The sequence below is a fragment of the Thamnophis sirtalis genome, unplaced genomic scaffold (genome assembly GCF_051295495.1).
Source record: "Thamnophis sirtalis isolate CommonGarterSnake01/CBP01778 unplaced genomic scaffold, rThaSir2_p1.2 scaffold_3, whole genome shotgun sequence".
NCBI classification, from domain to species: Eukaryota; Metazoa; Chordata; class Lepidosauria; order Squamata; family Natricidae; genus Thamnophis; species Thamnophis sirtalis.
In genome coordinates, this window is record NW_028261383.1 from 143,747,894 (window position 1) to 143,767,819 (window position 19,926).

The following is a 19,926-nucleotide window of genomic DNA, read 5'->3' on the forward strand; positions in this document are numbered from 1 at the left end:
GGGGTGTCAAAGTCACGGCCCACGGGCCAGATGCATCATTTGCTGGCTTTGCCCCTGCCCGGTTTAGCAAAAGGGAAAAAAGTCCTGATGTGTCATGTGATGTCACCGTGATGATATGAGTTTGACACCTCTGCTATAAAAGATGACTAAAAAGTGGGTCTAAATTTTTCTCCTGGATATCTCTCAGAAGTTCTTTTAAATATTCAGAATCTACCTAGAACTAAAAGAGATCATCATCTGAACGCAGTCCAATTGCTGTGACTAAGATCTGGAGTGAATTTAGTAGATAGTAACCTGGAAGAAATATGGAAAGTGGTAATCAGTTAAGAATCATCCATTTAAACATTCATTTCATATAATGTGAACACTAGTGGGGGGACTGAGCATAGTGGATGTGTGGTTTCCCCCAACGCTGCACCAGCCCCTCCGGATGGCCCCTTTCTCCATCCAGCCTTACTTCCCTCCCAGTATTGCCTCCTCCCTTCTTTATCCCTGCCCAGGCAGGTGGCTCCCTGGACGCATTTCACTTCCTGCCTCCCTTTGCTTCGGTGGGGCTCTGCCTTGTGTCTTCCACGTACCATCTGGCGCCCCCCTATGGTGGGTTTTTAACCTCCAGCCACATCTGATTGTGGTGGTTGGTTACCCAGGCTTGCTAGCTAAGTTCCATCTGCCTTTGGTCCTGCTATCTCAGTTTCATCTGGTTCCAGACCTGCTAGCTCAGCCTTATTTGACTTTGAGTACCATCAGCAACATCACCCACCACTATTATTCTGGGAACTCTATTCGGAGCAGCACAGGTGGAAGACGACCTCCTATCCCCTCTATTTATTCCGAACTCTTTGGACTTATCCAGGCCAATAGAAGAGGGGAATACGATCTACCCCCCCGCATACCTTCTCCGGACTATAACTGGACGCTAAACACAACACCTATTTTAATTACTTTAATTATGGAAGGCCATTTGGCTCTATCTGGACTCGCTTTTTAACAACATAATCAATGCGCAATTCTATTTCTTTTTCTTTCTTTTTCTTTTTATTTTTTTCCTTCTTACTGTGTTTGGGATATGTTAGGAGTATGTATGAGATTGAATGAATGATCCCACTTTTTATTATTATTACTGTTGTATTTTTGTGTTCTTAATTATTACGTGGGGATTGTTTGAGTGAGTGAATGAGTATGTATGATTCGGAGGACCTGGTGGGATTTGCGGGGGCCACCGGGGTGGTTGGGGGGACTACATCCACGGGAGAGGGTCGGAGCATTGCGGTCATAACAGGGAGAGGCAGATATGGCGGGGACTTTAGGGCTGGCCATCATCGGGGAAGGAGGGTTCGCTACATCACAGAGATCCCTCCTTCCGGCCCTACAAATCCCACTCCAAGGTCAGATGGCGCGAGTAGTCAGGACCCTGATCTCAGGCTGCTGTCGCTAAATGCCAGGTCTGTTGTTCACAAGGCTCCCCTCGTCCGGGACTTGATAACAGACGAGGGCGCAGACCTGGCATGTATTACTGAGACCTGGCTGGGCACAGAAGGAGGAGTCCCCCTCGTAGAGATGTGCCCAGACGGGTTTCAGGTGCTTCATCAGCCGAGAGCTCAGGGAAGGGGTGGCGGTGTGGCTATTGTAATCCGGGAGTCTTTAGTACCTCGTAGGATCCCTGCTCCGGAGCTTGTCGGGTGTGAGTCCCTACTGGTGACGCTGGACCTCAAGGGTCAAGTGGGTTTGCTGCTTACGTACCTGCCTCCCAACTGCGTTGCAGCAGCCCTCCCCTCGCTCCTCGAGTCAGTAGCCGAGCTGGCAGTTGAGTTCCCTAGGCTTATGGTTCTGGGGGACTTCAATTTGCCTTCGCTCGGTGAACACTCTGATGGAGCGCAGGAGTTCATGGCTTCCATGACAGCCATGGGCTTGACCCAAGTAATTCGAGGCCCAACTCACTCAGCGGGTCACACGCTCGACCTCGTATTTCTTTCGGAGCAGTGGAGTTATGATCTTGGTCTGAGGGGAAATGAGATCATTCCCCTGTCGTGGTCAGACCACTGCCTACTGAGGCTAGACTTCCGGAGGCCAAACCCCCACCGTAGGGAGGAGGAACCGACCAGGTGGTTCCGCCCCAGGCGACTTATGGACCCAGTAAGGTTCCAGACGGAGCTTGGGGTTATTCCAGATACTCTCGCCCACAGTTCGGTGGAGACTCTTGCTGCTGCCTGGCACTCGGCAGCATCGGAGTCTCTGAACCGGATTGCGCCACTACGGCCCCTCCGGGTCAGCGGCCCACGGAGGTCTCCTTGGTTCACCGAGGAGCTCCGTGAGATAAAGCGCCGGAGGAGACGCCTAGAGCACCTGTGGAGGTCTGATAGGTCCGAGTCGAGCCGGGCACTGTTGACAGCTTGCACCAAGGAGTATATTCGGGCTCTAAGAACAGCCAAAAGATCATACATTGCCTCCTTGGTAGCGTCCGCCGAGTCCCGCCCAGCCGCCCTGTTCAGGATAACCCGCTCCCTCCTAAATAGGAGGGAGACGGAGAACCCCTTGCAGGGTAAGGCTGAGGAGTATGTACAGTTCTTGGCGGACAAAGTTGCTCGGCTTCGATCGGACCTGGACTCCACTCTTGCAGATCCAGCCGAGACACAGGGGAATGATCTGGCAGACCATCTCTGGGTTGAGTTTCAGGATGTTGCCTCCGGGGATGTGGACAAGGCTATGCGAGCTGTGAGTGCCTCCACCTGTATACTGGACCCGTGTCCCTCCTGGCTGGTTGCCAACAGCAGTGAGGTGACACGAGGCTGGATCCAGGCGGTTGTTACCACCTCTCTTCGGGAGGGGCATCTCCCCACCGCGCTGAAGGCGGCGGTGGTGAGACCCCTCCTGAAGAAACCGTCTTTGGATCCAGCAATTCTTAACAACTATCGTCCAGTCTCCAACCTCCCCTTTGTGGGGAAGGTTGTTGAGAAGGTGGTGGCCTTCCAGCTTCAGCGTACCTTGGAGGAAGCTAACTATCTTGACCCCTTCCAGTCTGGCTTCAGGCCCGGCTACAGCACAGAAACCGCTTTGGTCGCATTGACCGATGATCTCTGGAGAGCCAGAGATGGAGGCTATGCCTCCATCCTGGTTCTCCTTGACCTCTCAGCGGCTTTCGATACCATCGACCATGGTATCCTTCTGCGACGACTGCGGGAGGTGGGGGTGGGCGGCACTGTTTTGCAGTGGTTCTCCTCCTACCTCTCGGACAGGTCGCAGTCGGTGTTGGTGGGGGGGCAGAGATCGTCCCCAAGGCCCCTTACTTGTGGTGTGCCGCAGGGTTCGGTCTTATCCCCCCTACTATTTAACATATACATGAAACCGCTGGGCGAGATCATTCGAAGGCACGGGATAAAATACCACCAATATGCGGACGATACACAGTTGTATCTGTCCGCCCCGTGCCAACTCAATGAAGCGGTGGAAGTGATGAACCGGGGCCTTGAGGCTGTTAAAGACTGGATGAGAGCTAACAAACTGGTACTCAACCCGGAAAAGACCGAGTGGCTGTTGTGTTTTCCTCCCAAAAATTTGGCTAATGTTCCATCAATCAGGCTGGGGGGACAAAATTTACACCCCTCAGACAGGGTCCGCAACTTGGGAGTCCTCCTGGACCCACAGCTGAGTTTCGACCATCATTTGTCAGCTGTGACCAGGGGGGCATTTGCTCAGGTTCGCCTGATGCGCCAGTTGCGGCCCTACCTGAACCGGGAGGCCCTCACAACAGTCACTCGAGCCCTTGTGATCTCTAGGCTGGAATACTGCAACGTGCTCTACATGGGGCTGCCCTTGAAGAGCATCCGGCGACTTCAGCTAGTCCAGAATTCGGCCGCGCGAGTGATCGTGGGCGCACCACGGTTCGCCCACATAACACCGATCCTCCGCGAGCTGCGCTGGCTACCTGTTGGTCTCCGGGTGCACTTCAAGGTCCTACTTACCACTTACAAAGCGCTCCATGGTAGTGGATCTGGCTATTTGAGAGACCGCCTTCTGCCAATTACCTCCCTGCGTCCCATCAGATCGCACAGGGTAGGCCTCCTCCGAATTCCATCCGCCAGTCAGTGCCGACTGGCGACTACGCGGAGGAGAGCCTTCTCAGTTGCAGCTCCGACGCTATGGAACAATCTCCCCGTGGAGATTCGCACCCTCACCACAGCCCAGGCCTTCCGCACGGCCCTCAAGATCTGGCTATCCCGTCAGGCCTGGGGATAAAAAATCTAGTTTGTCCCCTCCCGAATGATGAATGAATGTTGTGCTCCATTTTTAAAATTATGTATTGTCTTATGTTTTTGTCTTGTACCCCCTTTCCCGCGTTTTGTAAGCCGCCCTGAGTCCCCTCAGGGAAAAGGGCGGCCTATAAATTATAATAAATACGAAATACGAAATACGAAACACTCAGATATTCCTCTGGCTGACATTAATGTGAAATTTGAGAGATGTCTTCTTCCAACTGATAACATAAAGAACATGCTGGTTCCAATGTTTTCTTTTTCCTTTACAGGCAAATCAAAATGATTTAAGCACTTAAAAAAATCAATGAACAATCTTTACAAGTTGTTGTCATCAGGCAATTAGTGAATGATCAGTACTAGAAAACCCATGCCCCATTGCATCCTTGTTTCCGAGGTATTTCCTTATCCAAACACAAACAGAATGACACAAGAGTAGACAAAAAAGCCATGGGTGCCAGTGTGACTTCCTCTCTGAATTTCTTTGTTGGGAATTAGGCAGGGGGCATTTTTTCCTGGAAACTATTAATGGAAAATGGAGATTAAGTGATCACAGCAACAGTGCAGCAACAGTCAGTAGGACTGAAACAGTCATAGTTTCCCTAAATTTCATTCTCTTAGGAGTCATGGGTCTCATATTTTGGACACATTCTGTAAGTTAGCCCATTTGAAGTATTTTGGTTCAAAAATTGTTGCCTCGTGATGCACTGTTTCATCCAGTTAAAGGTCATGACAAGAGCTTGAGTAGTATGTAGATCGGGGTGTCAAACTCATGTTGTCATGTGACATATCAGGACTTCCCCCCCCCTTGCTAAATTGGGCTGGGTGGAGCCAGCACATGATGCATCTGGCCTGCGGGCCACAAGTTTGACACCCCTGATATACATAGATTATCAAACCGACAGTGTTTTATTTAACTGGATTCACACATCACAAAGCAAGAATCAAATCCATTGTGGCTTAATCCAGTTTGTAAATTAGTGACTGAGTTCATACTTTGGCTAAGCTTGAAGTCTAAAACCCCACAAAATAACTAATTTGTGAAAAAACACCAAAAATCACCTTTTACTGTAGCATGATGGATGAATTCAAGTTATAACCCCTTTTGTGCATTTGAGAGAGCTGCAGGTAGTTTCTTTTGGGATAGACTTATAGTAGCATGTAACCTTGATCTGAGAAGTCAAATGGCCCTTAGAAGCAGTTGGGCGTATACTCTGATATTTTGTGACCTGATTTATAAATTCTAGTTGACTGAGGTTATATAACAATCTAGTCAAAGATACATATGCATGCATGCATGCATGCATGCATGCATGCATGCATATATGAGAATATGCTTTATTACTAAGAAATAAAGACAATTCTTGCCTAAAATTTCTATCCTGAATTATTTTCCCACTCTTGATTTCTATCCCTGATCAATTATTTGTGATTATTTGAAATAAGTAATCAAGATTGTTAAACTGAGATGTCTGTTTGTGAGGTAAATGGCTATCAAAATGAGGATTTAGGCCTGGAAGCTCTGAAAACCTAATTTTTACATTGGGGGAAGACTTCAGAATGTTAACATCAGAAACTTGTTTTCAATGTCAGGGTTCATCTTTGAAAAATGAGCATTTCTGAGTATTAAATAATTTATTCAACTTCGTACCTCTGAACTCGACTGACTTTGGGCAGCTTACAATACAAGGAAATATAAAAATAACCATTTGCATAAACAACAAGCAAAAGATGAACATGGTCCACACATGTATCAAATATCAGGCACTCAGCAGAGATCCAATTGTCCTAGCCTAGCACCCGAGAGCACATAAAAGGCCATTTTTGTTGTCATATTTGAGGAAGCACAGCTGGCACCAGCTGTTTTATTGGACATGTTTCACCTTCAAATCAAAGATCCCTGGATGGATCTTTATCTTACAGGTAACACCAAGGAATTGGAATTTTCATACATTGTCTCTTTAGCCAAGGTATTCTCCCATAAGTAATGGAAAGATGGTGATGCATAAAATGAAGTTCAATTCACTATCCTGCTTTTCTCCAACACACACACAAAAATTCAGGGGATGATAGGATTCCTTTGCCTGCATTCTTTGTTTAGAAAAGGGGATTTCAGTTAACAAAAGCCTTTCCTCCTGAAATCCTCTCAACCATTAAGTTTTTGAATGCATCCATAGGCCACGATTGTTCTACTGATACAGATACTTCAATGGCCAGGATTGGCACTTTCAGCCCAACTCAGCTGACAGGGTTGTGGGGGAAATTGGAGTAGGACCTACTACAGGTAGTCTTGGATTTACAACAGTTTGTTTACTGACTGTTCAAAGTTACAACAGCACTGAAAAAAATGACCATTTTTCACATGTACGACCAGTGCAGTATCCCTAAGGTCACACAATTTACATTCGCACAAACGATTCATATTTACAACGGTTGCAGCATCCCAGGGTCCCGTGACCACCTTTTGCGCCCTTGATAAGCAAAGTCAAGCTAGTAAGCCAGATTCACTGAACCACCATGTTAAACCAATTTACAAAACTGGCAGCCATTCCCTTAACAAACGTGGCAAGGAAAAGTTGTAAACTCAACTCAAACCAATTTCTCACTTTAGCCCCATAAATTCTGGGCTCATAAATTGCGGTCGTTAAGTCTAATTCTTTTGCTTGGTACTGCACGTTGGGCCGTCTATGAGTTGTGTACGAAAGAAGGCGGGGGGGAGGGGGAGGAGGAGGAGGCGGGATTTAAATAAATAAATAAATGGGCTGCGGCAGGCGCGCGCCAAGTCAAATTGACCAGGCCGACGGACGGGGTGCAAAGCTTGGGCTGCCCACGGGAGCCTCGCCTTGCCCGAGTTTTCTCGTGGGAAGGGAGGAGAAGGAGGAAGGTCTGCTTAAGGTGGACTGACGGGGGCGGGTGAATCGGGACAGCCCCGTCTGCCGGGCATGGAGACTGCCGCTCCTCAGGGGCGTAGCCTAGATTGCAGGGTGAGGCGGGAGCCCGCGTGAACTGGGGAGGGGACGGACGGACACGTTTCATGGGCGCGAGGGCCGGGCAGCGGGGCGGAGGATTTGTCGATGGCAGCCGATGAGCGGAGTTGCAAGTTAGCCGCCGTGGGGGTGGGGGTGGGAGGAGAAGAGCTTTGCTTCCCAAGAGTTAGGAAACGCGTTTTAGAAACCGGTTCAAAATGAAACTCATATCCTTCAAGGGAGAACGGCGAGGCCGCTTTATATAGCGCCCTTGACTGGGAAGCTGCGTAGATAATGCAGATATTTACCCACTAGATACGAGAGTCGGTTTGATGGCATTTCAAACTCGTGCTTTCGAGTTGATGCTTCTGTACTGACGAGGTTTATTTTTTTTAAAGCAGTCAGGTCGTCGTCAAACTCAGGAATATGCGTTATATGTTAACGCTTCTTGCTAGGTAACGAAGCGCAATGACTGAAATTAAAATAGAGCGTTACTGGGGTGTGTATATGTGTGTCAGGCGACCGTTTAACGCTATCCGTGACGAGTGGAATTAATTAAATTCGAAGCACGCTTATTTCACTAGGAGTTTGTTGTTTTTAAATGCAGTGGAAATGCTGCGTGAACTTTATTGAATAAGATTAGGCAGCCATGTATCTTTCCTGAGGTAAAAAAAAAAGGTTTAAGGAAAGCTTTCCCCATTCTGGTACAGTAAGTCTCCACCTATGTTGGACTACAACTCTCATAGGTCTGTCACCAGGAAGGCATCCGGTTGAAAAATATGCATTAAGGGATCAGATCATCCTCCTTCCAAGCAGTGGCTGAAGAAACACCGCCATGCTTTGTGTGGCATCATATTCTAATCATATGGGTCTTTGTATCAATTTAGTTTGGAATTTAAGGATGGTTTTTCTTCATACTTTTCTCTTTCATAGTTTCTTTAGATATATTTAAACCCATTCTGATTCTTTTTTGATCATAAGGCTATAGTAATATGTGAAACTGGTGATACATACATACATACCTATATACATATACATATATATACACACACACACACACACATATGAATCAAAGCTATTAGTTTTAATTATTAGCAAGGACCAAAAGGGATGTTTAACCATTTGTGCCTCGTGTTGCCATATCAGTGGAAATTACTTCATGCATTCCAATTAGCTAAAAGGATCCCTGCCTCACTACTCTTAATTTAAAATTCTGACATATTAAACACACATACTGATAGGCTTCCTAGTAACCTATTTAGCATTGCATCTAACTTCCAGTTTGATATCTGTTCGGACAGTTTTGGCATTTATTTGGTGCATCACGTTTTTCTGCAATGCAAAGTATCCTTGTGTGATGAAGCATCAGACACAGAAGAACAATAATGGTAGGCAGTGTGTGTAAGATTTAAAATTCTTGGAAAAGCAGAATTGCCAGAATACTTAACAGCCCAGATTTTTAAAAAAAAATCATTTTAGTGTGTAATTAAATCTCTCATGGACCCTAGGCAATAGAATTGGATTTATTGAAAGGACTGGCAAAGGTTATAGATACAGAAAGGTAGAGAATCAAAAAGCTGGATGAGTGGAAGAAGGTTTAGTAATAGTATCCTGAGGGAGAATGTTGTGAGAATAGACAAGGAGATGTTTAAATAGTGGTTTCATTCATCTTTGAGGGAGATGGGTGGTTTAGAAATATGAAATATATTTTTAGAATATATTTAGAAACTAAATGTTTCTAAAGAAGTAATACTAAGTTTAAGAATATGTGCAAGGGAAGGTAAGAGATGAAAGTATAGGTAGTCCTTGACTTACAACCACAGGTCTGTTGCTAAGCGAAACATTTGTTAAGTGAATTTTGTCCCATCTTATGACCTTTATTGCCACAGTTGTTAAGTGAATCACTGCAATTATTTAGTTACACAATTAAATGAATTTGGCTTTCCCGTTGACTTTGCTTGTCAGAAGATTGCAAAAGGGGAGCACATGATCCTGGGATACTGCAACTATCATAAATATGAATGTGTTGTCAAGCATCTGAAGTTTCATCATATGACCATGGGGATACGGCAATGTTGTAAGTGTGAAAAGAGTCATAAGTCACTTTTTTCACTGCCGTTGTAACTTCGAACGATCACTAAATGAACTGTCTAGTCAAGGACTGACTACCTGTAGGGTAAAACTGGTTCTCAAGAAATAACATGATGATTATATGTTGAAAAAAAGATGTGGTAAGGGGAAATAAAAGGACTCAGATTTAACATAGAATAATTGGATGTTACAAGTTTAAAAGATTCTAGGTTTTAAATCTAGATTTACAGTTTTGCTAATTGTGACTTCAATTTTAGTACAATTAATTGGTAACAAATAAGGACAACAAGACTTTAGAAACAAGGAGCATGCACTTTATACAGTAGTTTGAGTTGATAAACCAGCTTTTTCCTAGGCTGTAAGCTTCCTGCTGGTATTTATTGCTCCTTTAAGAACTTCTCTAGTATGCTTAGGCAAGCAGTTTTAAGATTTGCTGAAAACTCAAAAAACTTACAAAGGGTACTAGGTTGGAGTATATGGTGTTTATAACAAACTACAATAATGTCTTCATGACAGACAGTGCTATTGTAAAATATAATGTAGTTGCATTACAAAGCCTGATATGGTTGTTTAAGTCATGGCATTGTGTCATGTCATCATTCCCCCCATCCCATGCCCATAAAATGAAATATGAAAATGCAGTCAACTGAAATCTTATAGTTTGGAAACTCAAATATGTTTACAAGCAAATAATTCCTTTGAAAATTGCTAGGAAAAGAACCTTTACTGAAAATTGTCAGTATTTTTTTAAAAAGAAATTAGATGGACAGGGATTATTACCGTCAATTTTTGAATTCTAGATGCTAGTGGGAGCAACCCAGTGAAAATCAAACTGCCATCCTTCAGAAATTACTTGAACATGCTATATAATTAAAATGTTTTTATTCTTGAGTACAGTTTTTATCCCTAGCAGCAATTACATTAAATTAAATTGTAGAACTGTTCTTCATATTCTACAGGTTAGCTGTCTTATATTTAACAAAATATTTTTTAAATTTATGCCTTCTGTTTAATGTTTTAGATTGTGTATATAAACACTCTAATGTGCTAGTACTTTCAGAGATAAACATTCTGGTCTTATGATTCTTAACACATTAATGTTTTAGGTTTTAGGAGATTGGATTTTGGAGAGCTATAGCCAACAAGTAGTCACTGTTTTGAATTAGACATGATTCCTTTATATGGGCATTCATATTTTGGGGAATAGTAGGAAATGGTGCCTCCTTTAGCCATGCTCTCTTTTCTTAACTTTAAAAAATAAATAAATAAATACATGGGAGATACCCATATGGCAGAGTAAAGCCTTAATTTCCAAATCAGATTTGTTTACATGATTGCTTATGGACCGTGAATCAGCCCCATGAGCACTTTTAGAAAGTCAGCATGGTGTAGCTCAATGCTGTCCTATCTAGAAAAAAAAAGAGAAAGAGCTACTCTGAATTCATAGAGAGCATCCTTTGGCTATAATATAACAGAGAAATCTCAGTTTTTCTTCTGATACATATAGGTTTTGTGAATAGCTATAGGCACGCGACAACCATTTTGTGAAGAGACAATCCATCAATGGCCGGCATTTTATAGATGGACATAATACCCTTTTAAAATTCTAAAACATGCCAGGCAATCCAAAAAGTTGCCTGGTCTGGAGAAATCATCTATTTTCTGTAGATTTTTTTATTCCTTGAAAAAATATTTACATTTTAATCATGAATTTCTAAGTGTTATTCCTAAAAATTAGACAGTATTGTCACTGGGTCAGGTTCAAACTATCTGGGTAGAGAAGTGTTTGTTTTTCTTTTTTTCTTACTTTGGATCAGTGCTTCATAGCCATTTCCTTCATTATCCAAAATTACTTATCAGAGAGTATTTAAACATCTCTGTTGTGATTGTGTTGTGCAGGGATGTCAAACTCAAGGCCCGGGGGATTGATTCGGCCCATGGGATACTTAGATCTGGCCTGCGGGCCTCCCTGGAAAAACGAAGGACTGGCCCATGGTGCCTCTGCCAGTGAAAACAGAGCTAGCAGAGGACTGCAGGAGGCAGTCACAGCCAAAAAAGGAGCTCAGGAGCCCATTTTCACTTACAGAGCACTCAGGCTGCCACAGATGGCCCTAACACGAGTGACGTCAGCTGGCCATGCCCACTCCGTCCATGCACCTCCCCCCCCGAGGTAAAAGACAACCCTGATGTAGCCCTCAATGAAATTGAGTTTGACACCCCTGGTATAATGGTTTTGTCGGCATTACCCAACCCCCCCCCCCCACACTTTTACCCAATATTATTTATCCAGGTTAGGAAAGCATACATTATATATTAAAAGCAGAATTTTCGTTTCAGAATTCATGATTACATTATTTGCTATTCTGAACTGAGGAAACAGAATATTAAAGTATTCTTATGGCAATTGTCCCTGGTTCTTTATGACAAATAGAAAGATTGGTCTTACAAGCTTCACAAGATTTGTTTTTCAAGAAGATAGTTTGTCATTGTTAACTAACAAGTTAAAGTTTTATATTCTCACTATGAAGGCAACATTAAAATACATTTACAATTCCATATTTTAACAACATAAGGCCAACCTTTCTCAAAAACACAGATTTAATCCAACTTTTAAGAGTTATATTTGTTATCCAGTAATTTCGGGAGCATTTATATAAAAACAATAGGAGATAGAAATCATTTATTTATTTTTATTAAAATAAGCATTTCTGCCTTGCAGATTGAAGTTAATGGCTCCTCCATTGCTGAACACGAGGAAGTTGAAGTAAAGAAGGCAAAGGCATTCATTTGGAAACCTTGGAAAGGTACTTAGAAAAAAGTAACTGCATTTCTAGAAGAGGAAACAGTAGCTATGTTGTAGAATAAATACACTACATGAGTAGTGTAAACATGAATAGATTTGCATATTGGACTAAATCATAGGCCTTGTTCAGCTGTTGTATTGTGTTGCACGAGGAAAATGAAGACCTAGATTGTTGGGGACAATGTGTTCATTCTGTAAACCGCTTAGGGCTATAAAGCATTATGAAGCTGTATATAAGTCTAAATGCTATTGCTATTAATTACTGAACAAGTTGGTGAGAGATGGTTTGCATTGTGTGACTGATTTGCTGGCAGCCTTTTTACGCATGTCTAGGCTCCCATGTGAAATGCAATCTGGCATTATTATGGTTTATTTTACCAATTTAGGCTTATTGTTGGTTTTTCTAAATTTTGTTCTTAATTTAAGCCTTTTACTGGCAAGATGAAGCACAGAAGAAATAGCCACACATAAAATGGAAGCAGTGAATTAGTCACAAAAGATTTTAAAAAATGGAATTAAAAAGAAATCTTAAATAAGATAAACTGAAATAGAATAGAACACAGCAAATAAAAATAGAACAGGAAAAATATTCACAATGTCTCTGCTTCAATATTAGGATGAATAGAAAAAGAAAACAAGAATATAGTTCACCTCAGATATAAACATATATCATGTGGTTCTCTTAATTGTTCTGCCCGTATTAATCAGTAAATCCAGATATCATCACTATTGTGGATTAGATAGTACTTGAAGGCACTTGATCATTGTAGGCACATACCTGTGAACTAGACAAGTTATGAAATAACTTTTAGCTTTTAAAATCTTAATGGTAGCAATTACTGAACTACTCTCTTTAGAATGGAAAAAGCCCAGAATTGCCTTGGCACTATTGTTAGCTTTGGCAGCAATGAATCTAATTTATTCCCTTCAACTTCTGGAAGCTTAAAAAATTATGCCAATCTATTTAAAATCTGGAACATGTTCATTTTTATTATTTCCTATTTGCCATAAATATCTGAAAGGATTTTCTTTCCCAGGAAGACTAAATCTTGGTTTTAGAAATAGTTGCTTATAAGACCTCTCTTTTTACAATATTTCTTTATTTTATATTCTGCTGTTATTATTTTACTAAAGCCCTAAGCTTCTCTTAAGGGCTATCTAAGAAACAAAAGAATAGTTGGTTCATTGGCATATAGCGGCATTATTAAATGTCTGTCACTGAATTTAGATGGAATTTAGGATAGTTGGAGCAACTAGCTCCAACTAGCTCTGAAGTCCACATAAATATTGAACCACAGGGTGCTAGAATGCATCCCTATTTTGTGCCTCAGTGGATTGGAATGTCTGCAGTAAGCTAGCCAGCTCTATTCTCATCTGACTTGGTGATGGTGTGTTTATACTGTATCATTATTAGAGTGAATGGCCACTTGTCAATGAATGGGACATTTTTCATCAGAATCTGTTCCTTGAAATAAAACTGAAGGATTGTTTTAAATAAAGACTATGTATAAAGGGTGACTTTGCTCACATTTATATTTTTCTGTTAGAAATTGTAAATTGGCACACCTTCCTTAAGTTCTGCTAGAAATTTATCTTGATATATACTCATAATCCAAAAACTCATAACGAGGAAATGAGCATGTGTTTTAAGCTCTTTTTGTAGGCTAACTGTGAAGGATTTCTATTTTTGTCAATTTAGAGAAGGAGAATGGTTACAGAACTTCAGTCATCAAATGTTTGAAGTTTTTTATTTATGTGTTTAAAAAGGGACATCAAGACGGACCTATAAAGCAGCAATTCCCTTTAGCAGCTTAGGTGATATTAGATCACTGTTGGGCACTTTCCTGCTTTATAATTGGTCAATTTGTTTAAGAATCTCTGAATGGAAAAACAGTGGTAGAGGTGGAGTGAAGAAATATGTGGTATCTAGAAGAGAAAATGCCTTTCTCTTTTGATCTAGCATCTGAAATCCTAGCCTTTGAATATTGGTTCCCCTTATATAACAAGTAAGCAATTAGGTTCCAAAATAGGGAAGTATTATTTTCCACAGCCTGAAAAAAAATCACATTTGTTGGGCAAAGGCTTGTTTTTTTTTCCTTTCAGTTAATTTTTTCTAAAGCTTTTTCTGAGCAGCTAATTGATTAACATGCGAAATTGCTCACTTGGTAGGTTTTAAAAACTGTTACTAAACCTGCATTATCATATAGTATATCATACCTGGGTTTCTGAGTGGTACAGGCAAATGTTCCCTTAGCATGTTGCATTAGCATTAATTAATAGTGGCTGAAAGATAACATCTCTAAGATGTTTATACATGGCTTGGGCCTTTTCTGGGTTTGGAATTGTTAGCAAGTTTTCCTGAAACTGATCCAGGAAATCTTGAGGGTAATGCAAAATGTATTCGTTGTATGTGCTTTGCAGTTCATGTGGTTAATTCAGGCTCCATAACTGCCATCCTTTCTCCTGATGTTTGTTGGTGAAATGGGCAATAAATGGAGGAGGTTGTTGTCTTGTCAAAACCCATAAATGCAACTATCATATTAAATAAATTGCATGGAGTCATCCTAACATTGATTGTATTTTATCTCTGCCCCCCCTAATACCGGTATATAAGATCATCCTTACGATTGTTCCCCCCCCCTACTTTAAATACTGGCTACTTTATTTGTAGAGCTAACAGAAAAAGTGGAGGCACAAATAAATAATCTTGAGGACTCGGATGATTTTGAAGACTGGAAATCAGAAAATGAAGACTGGAAATCAGATGATGAAGATTACGATGTAGCTACCCAAACTGTTTTTCCTGAAATGACAACAGTTTCCCAATATGAAGAAGAGGACTGGGATAAGGAGATGGAAGACTCTGAAAACAATAAAAACTCTTATGGTAAGGGAATGCTTATTTATGATTTTTTTCAAATGTTAGGAAACTTAATGACTGGGAAAAATACATCATATATTTGTCAGACTCCTCACTTGAAAAATTAAAGCACTGATACATGAATTTCTTGGTACTTCGTATGAGAAAATGTAGAAAACAGTTGTATCTGTCATATGTTTCAGGAGTGTGGTTCTAGACTATCTAAATTTTAAATAGTTACTAGCATGTTACTGATCTCTGATATAAATAAGGATTATAGCATTATTCAAGCTGATTCTTTGGCTGTGTGTCAGAGATGAGCACTGCTCCCTAGAGTCAGATATGGTTGATAGGGGAAACTTTACCTTTTTTATATATATTCAGGTTAAATGTGCATAGAGTTATATCTATTAAAGAAATCTAATTGTATGTAAGTGTGGCTCCCTGCAAGATATCCAGGTTATCTTCTTTCTGGTTCTAAATAATTGTCATGTTATAGTAGAGACAATTCTTAGGTGCAGTAGACTACCCGAGAGCTTGTTAAGAGAGAAGATAGGAGAGAATAAGCACTTCCGTTATTGTTAATTTGGTGGAAGCTGTACTATTAGAATATAAATATATTAATTCTTAAAACTGTACTCTGGCCTGGGATTAAATAATAGAAACTCCTAAGTAGAAAGGCTAGTCTATATATATAATTCAAAAATTTGCAATACAAAAAGCCAACAATATAAAAAATATAATAACAATAATAATACTGTGTATTATTTTAAACATGCCTGTTACATATTTATTTTCCGTAGATATGAGATATATGCATTTATTCAAGTTTATAGGGCTACCTATTTGTTTGGTTGACTCAAAAACATAAAAAATGCAACTGCCATTAAAAAAAGAAAGGTCCTCTGGGATTCACGGGATGCTGTTCTACTGGATTATTCAGTAATTTTAAAAAATCATATATTAAATAGAAAAAGTAAGCTGAAGAGTTCACCTGCAATAAAATTGTATTTTCAACCATTTTTCTTTGCTTATTGACATACATGACTGTCACTTGCTGCCATCTTCCAGCTTACCAATGCTCTTGGGAAAAGCCCTTGATTGTGTGATCAGAGGGAGCCATTTTAAACAATACACACCGATAGACATAATGCATCTATTTATTTCAAACAAGTTGTCAAACACTTAGATTGTGATCATATGACCCTGGGAATGGTGAAATGGCTGAAGCTTTGATGATCTGTTGTTAGTACCACTTGTTTAGCACCATCATTTACTTTGAATGGTCAATGAACAAGTGGTTGTTAAACAAGGATTACGTGTAGTGCCATTTTTATCCTTTGGCTCAATTAGCAAAAGAATAAACTGTTTCAAATACTTTTATTTTTATTATTTTTGAATTATCTTATTTCTTAATGTTTTAAAGAACAACCCTGTGTTTTCAATAATTTGTAGAGGTCGGAAATTTAATCTGAATTTTATGTAATTATCAGAAGGATTTGCCTAAAGGTAATGTAACAAGGATGAAATACATATTTTTTCTAAATAGTAAAGATTTTTCTTCTTTTAATTGCCGTTTTTCTTCATTTCTGTAAAATATTAAATTAATGATGTGATGTGGAGAAGAGTTGCATATTACCATTTAAGGAATGCACATTTTTTCTTTTTTGTCTCTAGCATTATTTTTCTGAGTCTTATGCTAGCAAACATAGATCCTTTTTTTCTTACGAGAACTTGCTGAAGTTTTTTGGCAGCAAGTATGAATTGGAGGAAACAAGTTATTGACTATTGCAAGATTTCACAGTGTGTCAATTAGTAGCACTTCATAAAATATGGCCTATAAATTACTGTATTTTTCGGAGTATAAGACGTTCCAGAGTATAAGACGCACCTTAGTTTTTGGGGAGGAAAATAAGAAAAAAAAATCTGCCCCTGCCTACCAGCATCCATGATATTCAGCTGACACCTGGTAACAAGGTCAGCTAATGAATAGGCATAGCAACTAAGTCTGTCAATGAGGGCCATTTGGACTCAGAAATTTGCTGTGTGAGCAACTAGGAGATAGGAAGGAGCCTGGCTTAACCTAGAACTGAAAGTGAAATTGCTTTGTGTTTTGCTTGTATTTACTACTACCTTGGAAAACCTGCTTTTGGTAATGTATTGTATATTATTATTGTTATTTTGAATCCTGCTGAATCAGTTACTGTGCTTTCTAAATGTGATTGCTGCTGCAAACTCTGACCAGCCATGTCAGCTTCAGCACTTATTGCAGCCTGATTCAGCACAGCTGATTGGCAAGTGGATCAGACTGCCTCAATCAGCTGTTCCAGGCTGCAGGGATTGCCACAGACCATGCTGCCTCCATGCCTCACGTTTTTGGCCTTTGGTGGGGTGTGGTGGGGTGGGGCTACACTTGGTGTATAAGACGCATCCAAATTTTCACCCTCTTTTTTGAGAGGAAAAAGGTATGTCTTATATTCTGAAAAATACAGCATGTGTAGTGTTTACCATATATTGAAATTAAAAACAATTTTTTGTAAAGTTAATTTAGTTACATTTTTCTGTAACATGAAAATTTTATGACTTCTGTTCCTGGTTTAACTGAATGAAGATGATTATTGAATGAATGATAGGTTTTGTTTATAGCTGCTGTAATATTTACTTCTGTGTGTTAACTGAGCTTTCTAATCATATTGGTCAAATAACACATTTTGTTTACTCTTTCTTTTAACAGAGAAAATAGCATGTTCCCAGCTTAATTAGCTTAAGCTCCTTGGTGGAAGGGCTGAGTATAAATGAACATAGTAATATTTATAATAAAGCATTTCTTCATAAGTTAATAAAACCTTAGCTTGAGTAATTTTGCAATCTACATATATATTAACTTCAGCATTGTACAACAATATATATAGTGCATTTTTACATTGTTCCCAAATTGCCTCTTTAGATGTAGACGATATTATCTACTGTGGAAGTTTCTGGGATGGCAATGGACAGGCATCCTATTCAGTTCAAGAAGAACCTCTGTATGACCCAAGTTTACACCATGTAGCACCGTTGACTTTGATTCACTTAAAAGCTGTGACAGAGGACGGCCAATTTGAAGATGCTATTGACTGAAACATTCCCAGCAATGGGACAAAAACACTTAAGTTCTAAATCAAATTTCTCTATTCAACTGCACAAAATGGAAATGATTGGATACCTTATAAGAATCTAGAGTACTGCAATATTACAGATTGTATGAATGCAACGTTGTATCACCTTTTGTTTTAAACAAACTTGAAATGATTTAGGTTTAATTTGTATATGGCTATTGCTGTTAAAGTGCTGTTAACTATTTTCTGTTATTTCAGTTTTAATTTTGGGTTTGTCTTGCAAGTCTTAACTGAAATGTCAGTACACATTTATTTTCATCTCTTGACACTCAATAGGAGTTTCTGAAGCTATAGTTCTATGTTTTGGTATGTTGGAGGTTATTGGGACGCTGGTGGGATGGATAGTAACACGATTATTCTTCAGGAATACAGGCTATTTCATTTTGTACAGCATATGTATGTGTTTTATTTAACATAATAAACATGCAGAAATGCTAGTAGAATATACTGTTTGGCTAGGGTCTGGATAATTATGATCACATCTGCTAATTTATTTTTAAAAAATATTACTTTTAAAATAACAATGGAAAAAGAACAAACACAAAAAGAAATTAAAAATACATTCTCGTATTTAAAAATAAGTGAAATAAGATACAAGATAGAAAAAAGATTTTAATGTTATTAGAACATTAGAATATACAGTTACAATTATATAATTATCTAATGCAAATAATATAAAGGGTGTGTGTGATTCTAATACACTTATATGACTACCATGCTTTTTTAACATTCTGTACTTTGTATAAATCAGTCTCATTTCCTTATGTTTGTCTATACGAAGTCTATATCTGTAGGCAGTCTTCTCATAGATAGCAAGTCTTCAATCCATTGAGTGAATGGGGCTATACATTTATCTTCCCAATATTGCAATATTAGTCTTTTAGGTATAATAGAGGCACGGAAGAATCTATTTTCACTGTATAATTTCACTGTATAAATATATGTATATGTATGATTTATTTATGCAAACTTAATAGAAATCTAACTGATAGTGGCTATATGGATACATAAATAAAGACTGGCTGCCAATGTTAAGTCTAAACAATTATAGTTCTAAACTGTCCTCACTTTATTAGGATAGTGTAGAAAATTTCTTTGGATTTAGGATGGAGGAATGGATGGATGGATGGATGGATGGACAGACGGACAGACAGACAGATAGATAGATAGATAGATAGGTAAATATTCTGAAAACGCAAGATACATGTATGATAAAATTCCAGAAACATTATAAACTTAATCTTTTAATTAAGAACAGCACCTAGGGACTAGATTATTTGGTTCTACTCTACAAGTCCACAAGGCCCCAGTTGGGAGCTGGGGGAGGGCAAGGTATCTCCCTCCTGCCTCTCTATCAACCACCCAGGTTGGTACTTCCCAAATTAGAAAGTTCTCTTTTTTGGAAGAGGGTGTGCCAAAGTATACAGTGAGATGGGTGGGGTTGATGAGCCACAAGATCTACTGCCCCTGCAGCATTCTTGCCATGCCTCATGACCTCAAGGTTGAGGGAATGTAGACAAGCCTTTCAGCTGCTCTGAAGAATTTTTTTTGTTGCTTGCAAAGGCAGAGAAATATTTTGTTTTATAAAAAGCCCCAGAAGAGACCAGTAAGAGGTTGAATTTTTTTGGAATTCTATGAAGAGAGCCTTGAATTGCTATTTATGCTTATGGTTAGTTATAATTTTAATTTCAAAAATTATACGTTTTGGCATAAGAAATTACCAAACCAAAATATTCAGATAAACCCAAGAATTTTTTACTTGATTTTGTAGGATGGGGTAAATAATGCACCTACTCCC

The 19,926-nt window shown here is 39.8% G+C and overlaps 1 protein-coding gene across 1 annotated transcript; it reads left to right on the top strand.

Moving 5' to 3' along the window:
- The first annotated feature begins 7,077 nt into the window (after positions 1 to 7,077).
- Positions 7,078 to 19,163, top strand: COPRS (coordinator of PRMT5 and differentiation stimulator). The gene is made up of 4 exons (XM_014066398.2): positions 7,078 to 7,234; positions 12,027 to 12,111; positions 14,782 to 14,997; positions 17,918 to 19,163. The coding sequence occupies exons 1-4, from the start codon at positions 7,193 to 7,195 to the stop codon at positions 18,088 to 18,090; spliced, it is 516 nt and encodes a 171-aa protein (XP_013921873.1). The 5' UTR covers positions 7,078 to 7,192; the 3' UTR covers positions 18,091 to 19,163.
- Positions 19,164 to 19,926: the final 763 nt, after the last annotated feature.

What these genes read in the sequence shown, in the direction of transcription:
- COPRS (XM_014066398.2), top strand. Translation starts at nt 7,193, where the DNA reads ATGGAGACTGCCGCTCCTCAGGGGCGTAGCCTAGATTGCAGG. An exon ending in GGCGTAGCCTAGATTGCAGG is followed by an intron (nt 7,235 to 12,026) that starts GTGAGGCGGGAG and finishes TCTGCCTTGCAG; the next exon opens with ATTGAAGTTAATGGCTCCTC. An exon ending in CATTTGGAAACCTTGGAAAG is followed by an intron (nt 12,112 to 14,781) that starts GTACTTAGAAAA and finishes CTTTATTTGTAG; the next exon opens with AGCTAACAGAAAAAGTGGAG.